The sequence below is a fragment of the Phocoena phocoena genome, chromosome 2 (assembly GCF_963924675.1).
Source record: "Phocoena phocoena chromosome 2, mPhoPho1.1, whole genome shotgun sequence".
Classification (NCBI taxonomy): domain Eukaryota; kingdom Metazoa; phylum Chordata; class Mammalia; order Artiodactyla; family Phocoenidae; genus Phocoena; species Phocoena phocoena.
The window spans coordinates 158,655,171-158,661,170 of NC_089220.1; the positions used below are offsets into that span (position 1 = coordinate 158,655,171).

Genomic DNA, 6,000 nt, shown 5'->3' on the forward strand with positions numbered 1-6,000 from the left:
TAGATAAGAATCATAGAAGTGTTAGCTATGATAATTATTTAATTCCATTTCCTTAAGGGCTTTTTCTTTCCTCTTAGAAAATTCCTTAGAGCCCTATGCTATCAATAATAATGATAATAATAGTGGTAGTAGTCATAATAGCTCACGTGTATTGAGCACTATGTACTATGTACTAAGCACTAAGTACTATCTAAGGGCTTTACACATTTCCATTTCCTGCCTAGTTAAATCATGTCCCATCAGCCGTACGGGGTAGCTGCTACTATTGTTTCCATTTTACAGAAGCGGAAACTGAGGCACAGTGTGCCAGCCTTCATCCCATCTTGTTCCCTCACTTTGTGAGGAACCCCACGCCAAACAGTAAAGCCTCAGAAATCCAAAGTTTATGAGCAGTGTTTGTTAACTGCTGGCAGAGAAGGGAGGAAAATACTCTTTGGTTTGGGTTTTTGGAAGAGGACTCTTGACTCCCTTGGTCACAAAATGCACACAAGATGTAGCTCTTCCATTATTTTGCTGTAGCTCAGGGTACAGCCAATTCTTACCCTAGTGTCTTCCTGGACCTCCCAGTCACTGGAGAAAGTTGCCAGTTGCTGCCCTTGGGAACAGTTTGAAAACTGGAAAAGGCTGGAAAACATCCTTCTGTTCTCTTGAGTGTCTGGAAAGATGGCATCTTGGAAATTGACTCCATGAGGCAAGAGGTTATAATTTTCATCCATCCTAATGGAAAATAGGAAAAAAGCAGAGCTGTAGACTGGATCCATATAGGGTGTACCATCCTGAATCAAGAGTCAACAGAAGACTGTGACATTGTTGCCAATTTTATGACAATGGCTTTTTTTTAATTAAAGTATTGTTGATTTACAATGTTGTGCTAATTTCTGCTGTATAGCAAAGTGACTCAGTTATACGCGTATATGTACTTTTAAAAATATTCTTTTCCATTATGGTTTATCCCAGGAGACTGGATATAGTTCCCTGTGCTATACAGTAGGACCATGTTGTTTACCCATTCTAAGTGTAATAGTTTGCATCTACTAACCCCACTCAGTCCATCCCTCTCCCTTCCCCCCGTTCCTCCTGGGCAACAAGTCTATTCTCTTTATCTGTGACTCTGTTTCTGGTTTGTGGACAGATTCACTTGTCCCATATTTTAGATTCCACATGTAAGTGATATCATATGGTATTTGTCTTTCTCTTTCTGACTTACTTCAATTAGTATGATAATCTCTAGTTACACTCATGTTGCTGCAAATAGCATTATTTCGTTCTTTTTTATGACTGAGTAGTATTCCATTGTATATACACCACATCTTCTTTACTCATTCATCTGTCGATGGACATTTAGGTTGTTTCTACATCTTGGCTATTGTGAATAGCGCTGCTATGAACATAGGGGTGCATGTATCTTTTTGAATTATAGTCTTGTCCGTGTATATGCCCAGGAGTGGGATTGCTGGATCATATGGTAGGTCTATTTTTAGTTTTCTGAGGAACCGTCATACTGTTTTTCATAGTGGCTGTACCAACTTACATTCCCACCAACAGTGTAGGAGGGTTCCCTTTTCTCCACACCTTCTCCAGCATTTGTTATTTGTAGACATTTTAATGATGGCCATTCTGACCGGCACGAGGTGGTACCTCATTGTAGTTTTGATTTGCTTTTCTCTAATAATTAGTGACGCTCAGCATCTTTTCATGTGCCTACTGACCATCTGCATGTCTCCTTTGGAGAAATGTCTGTTAAGGTCTTCTGCCCATTTTTTTGATTGGGTTGGTTTTTGTTGAGTTGTGTGAGCTGTTTTTAGATTTTGGAGATTAAGCCCTTGTCTGTCACATCATTTACAAATATTTTCTCCTATTCCATAGGTTGTCTTTCTTTTCTTTTTTTTATTGGTTTCTTTTGCTGTGCAAAAGCTTGATTTTGATTAGGTCCCATTTGTTTATATTTGTTTTTATTTCTATTGCCTTGGGAAACTGACCTAAGAAAACATTGGCACGGTTTATGTCAGAGAATGTTTTGCCTATGCTCTCTTCTAATTTTATGGTGTCATGTCTTATGTTTATGAGAGAAAGTCTCATAAAGGCACGAAGTCTCTAAGCCATTTTGAGTTTATTTTTGTGCATGGTGTGAGTGTATGTTCTAACTTCACTGATTTAGATGCAGCTGCCAATTATACGACAATGTCTTACATGGCTCTCATTAGAGGAGTGACTGTTTCTCTGCCTCACATCACGAGTCTAAAAGGTTTTCAAAAAACGTAAGTTGGGGAATGGGGGAGTGTGCACATGTGTCTGTTTGTCTACTTGTGTCTCCCAAGTGGCCTTCCTTCTCAGAGTGTTTCTTGGTGAAAGGAAAGCCAGTTGTAATGAGCCGGGATTCAAGTCCTACCATTGCTACTTATCTCCTGTCTGACACAAAGTGAATTTCTTAAATTCTCTAAGCTTCAATTTACAATCTATAAAAAGAGGGTGACAACAGCGCCTTATTATTTAATGGTGGTGTAAGGATTGCATTTTAAAAAGTAAGTAAAGCATCTGGCACAGGGTGAGGACAGTATGAAAGTTAGTTAACATTTTTACCGAGCCTCACATAAAGTACCTGCTGGCAAGATAAAGTCAAGAAAAGGAAAAGGAGAGATGGGAGTTACCCTTCAGCCCAAAGGGGGCATTTAGAGGTCACCAGGGAGTCTCCACTGCCACTTTCTCCTGTGACACTGACCAGAATCTGTTCTCTTCTCAGTGGGTCCCAGAATAACAGAAGAGGAATGATTTGTATGCAGTTGTTAACACACATCAGGGCAACACAGCCCTGAGAAATAGAAATCTGTCAGACTACCATTTGACTCTGTATTTCTGCCCTAACGTTTTATAAACATGTCAGAGCAAAAGACGAAAGAGTTGGCTGACCACCGCAGAGCCAGCAGACAAAACTGTATTTCATTATAAAATCGGAAAAGAAAATAATGTCTTTTCAAGTACTCCAGTTTTTTTTTTTTTTTTGCGGTACGCGGGCCTCTCACTGCTGTGGCCTCTCCCGTTGCGGAGCACAGGCTCCGGACGCGCAGGCTCAGCGGCCACGGCTCACGGGCCCAGCCGCTCCGCGGCATGTGGGATCTTCCCGGACGGGGGCACGAACCCGTGTCCCCTGCATCGGCAGGCGGACTCTCAACCACTGTGCCACCAGGGAAGCCCCAGCTCTTTTTTCTTGGGAAAATAAAGTTTTATTGTTGAATAGTTTTATAGCTGGGTTCCCAGTGTTTTCCCTAAATAAAGGCATGAAAAAAATCTATGTGAAGTTTCTCTGTATCAAGAAGATACTGTCTCACTCCTTGTTGACTTCATTTAGAAACTGTACTTCTCAAGCAATTAAAAAAAAACTCAGCTTAATCTAGCTAAACCACCCAAGCCAACACAAAGCACGCCATGTATTCTAAACTTAGATATTCTGGCTTCAATATGGAAAACATGTGTTGACATGAGCTTACTGATGGCCCTCTGTGGAACTTACTGTTTTCTTTCTCAGTGACATGAAATCTCGAGAGCTAAAAGTGAGTCTGCAGGCCAAGGTCATGGTCATTCCATATATCCTTACTGCTACTCCAGGGGCTGGGAAGACTGGATCTTCTGGCTCCCCTGAAGATCAAGATAGCAAGTGAATCCACAGCCCATCACAGCCGTGGATTCACTCGCCATCTTGATAGATACAGAACCTCAAAATGGAATCTAACGTATCAGTCTTCTCCTTCAACTGGAGATAACCAATGCATTTAGGGTTCCACCTGCTGTTTTTTATTTCAAACTTCAGTTGAACCCATCGTCTGAATTCTTATCCACACGCATTTCATCGTGACCACAAGACCAACTTTCAAGGAACCGCACGAGATTCCAGGAATCTCCAATCAGACAGGGCGTCCTACCTAATTCACCTCTGTATCTTCAAAGCCCTGTGACACCCCGCCCCGAGCCCTTACCGCCCCCAAGTCCCTCCTCCATAAACCTTTGCTATTTCGAAGAGCCTGGCATTGAGGTCTGCTGGCAGCTGATATGAGCTAACACGAGTGAAACAAGAGGACAACAGCTGGGTTGCATTCCACACCATTCCCATCTTGGCATTTAAGCCGGTGCGCAGAAAAGAGCAACTATTCATTCCCCAGCTAACCTGAACCAGGTGTTTTGTATGAGTTACTGTGTTTTAGTCTCAACCAGCCTTGTTTCTCACATTATGAAGGTGAGGCTATTGAGGTTCTGGGCAAGGTCAGTAACTTGCTCAAAATCATAGGGAGAGCAGAACCAGAATTCCAGCAACAGTCTGATTTCAAAGGGGTTTTGTTTTGACCACCGCCCAGCCCAAACTACTCCCACCGAATCCAGTTTAAAACATAGGGTCCCACCTATATTAGAGTTCCACCTAAATTAGGGTTCCACCTGTTCTTTATTTCAAACTTGAGTCGACGCCATCACCTGAATTCTTATCCACAAGCATTTCATCTGGACCACAAACCAACTTTCATGGAACTCAATCAGAGGGCTCCTGCCTGATTTACCTTTATATCCTCAAAGCACTGTGACCAGAGTCTCCCCGCCCACCCACCGGAGTCCCCCCCACCACCCCGCCGCGTAAACCTTTGCTCCTGGAATAGGCTGACTACTTGTTGCTGTAAACCACTTAGAGCTTTTGCCTGAAACACTCTCCTGTCCTTTAAGCGAAAGAATCATCTCTCTTTTGCCAAGTCTTAGCCAGAGGTACCCAGGGTGTTGCAGACACGTCGGGAGGAGCAGGAAAGAGTCGAGTATGGGAAGGAGCTCAAGGCATCATCTAACATCGCACACACGGCCAGGATCCCGTGGGAAGTACTGATCCGGCACCGAATAAAGGTGACCGAGGGGGTGGTGTGGGCGGGAGGTGGCGGGCTCACCTGAGGAAGAAGAAATAGGAGTAATCCTGGACCACGGTGTGGGAGTGACAGGAGAAGTAGCCCAAGCCGGTGAGGTTGAGCCTGGAGCCCGCGGGCACCTCGAGCATGCTGCCCCACGCCTGGTCGCACAGCATCTCGATCTCGGCCGAGTAGAAGAGCCCCGCCTCGCCGGCCTCGTACTGCCAGGGCAGGTAGTTGTACAGGCCGTGCACCTCTTGGTGCAGCGCCAGCACCTTGGCGTACACGATGATCTCGGCCAGCTCGGCGCGGCACCCCTCGCTCAGGGGTCTCCACTCCGAGGGCAGCTGGCAGCTGCGGGAGGTCCCCAGCCGGACGGCCAGGCAGAGCGCGGCGAGCAGCAGCGGGCGCAGCATGCCGGCAGCGGGGCGAGCGGCGGGACCGGCCTGGTGGGCGCTGCGCCCGAGGCTCACTAGCCGGGGCGCATGGCGGGGAAGCCCGGGGCGGAGCTGGGGCGCCGGTGGCGTCGGGGAGCCCAGAGCGGCCGGCCCACGGCGCCGCCCCGCCGGCCGGGAAGCGCAGCCCTGGGCGCTCGGCGCGCCGCTCCCTCCGCCGCCAGAATCAGCCGGCTGGCCCTAGCCCGTGACGCTTTAAAAAGGGCGCGGGGAGGGCCGACCGCCGCCTCCTCCTGCCCCCAGCGGCTGGGGCGTGGACGGCGGCGGGAGGGGCGGAGGCGGGACGCGGGCCAAGTGCGCGCGAAGCTCGGGAGACGCGGGGCACTGGACCCGTAGCCCCGGGCCAGGCGCCGTGTTTGGGGAGCGCCGGGCTCCGCGGAAAAGCCAGTGCTGGGAGCGGCGGCCCAGACCTCTTGCAGCGCCCCGCGGACCGACTGGTCGAAGCTTTCCAGGCGCAAAGCCTGTTCCAGATGTGGCGTCCTTAGAATGATCGCTGTCAATTGCCATGATTAGGCTGTATACGTTTTTGCATTTTCTGTAGTTCATTTAGAGTCAAAAACATAGAAATCTAACTTTACCATCGCAGAGGTCAACTAGGAAATTCAATGTGATATAACAAACTTTTCTGGATTCATTCATTCATTCTCTCTCCCCACCCGCCCTCCCCTTTT

At 47.4% G+C, this 6,000-nt stretch overlaps 1 protein-coding gene across 1 annotated transcript in view; it reads right to left on the bottom strand.

Annotated features, from left to right (window-relative positions):
- Nucleotides 1-5,290, bottom strand: part of CCDC3 (coiled-coil domain containing 3) — a 98,905-nt gene extending 93,615 nt beyond the window's left edge. Inside the window, exons 1-2 of the mRNA XM_065872627.1 lie at nucleotides 4,917-5,290; nucleotides 543-717 (exon numbers count right to left, since the gene is read on the bottom strand). Coding sequence (XP_065728699.1) covers nucleotides 543-717; nucleotides 4,917-5,290 — 549 coding nt within the window. The remainder of the gene's footprint in view (nucleotides 1-542; nucleotides 718-4,916) is intronic.
- Between the last annotated feature and the right edge of the window lie 710 nt (nucleotides 5,291-6,000).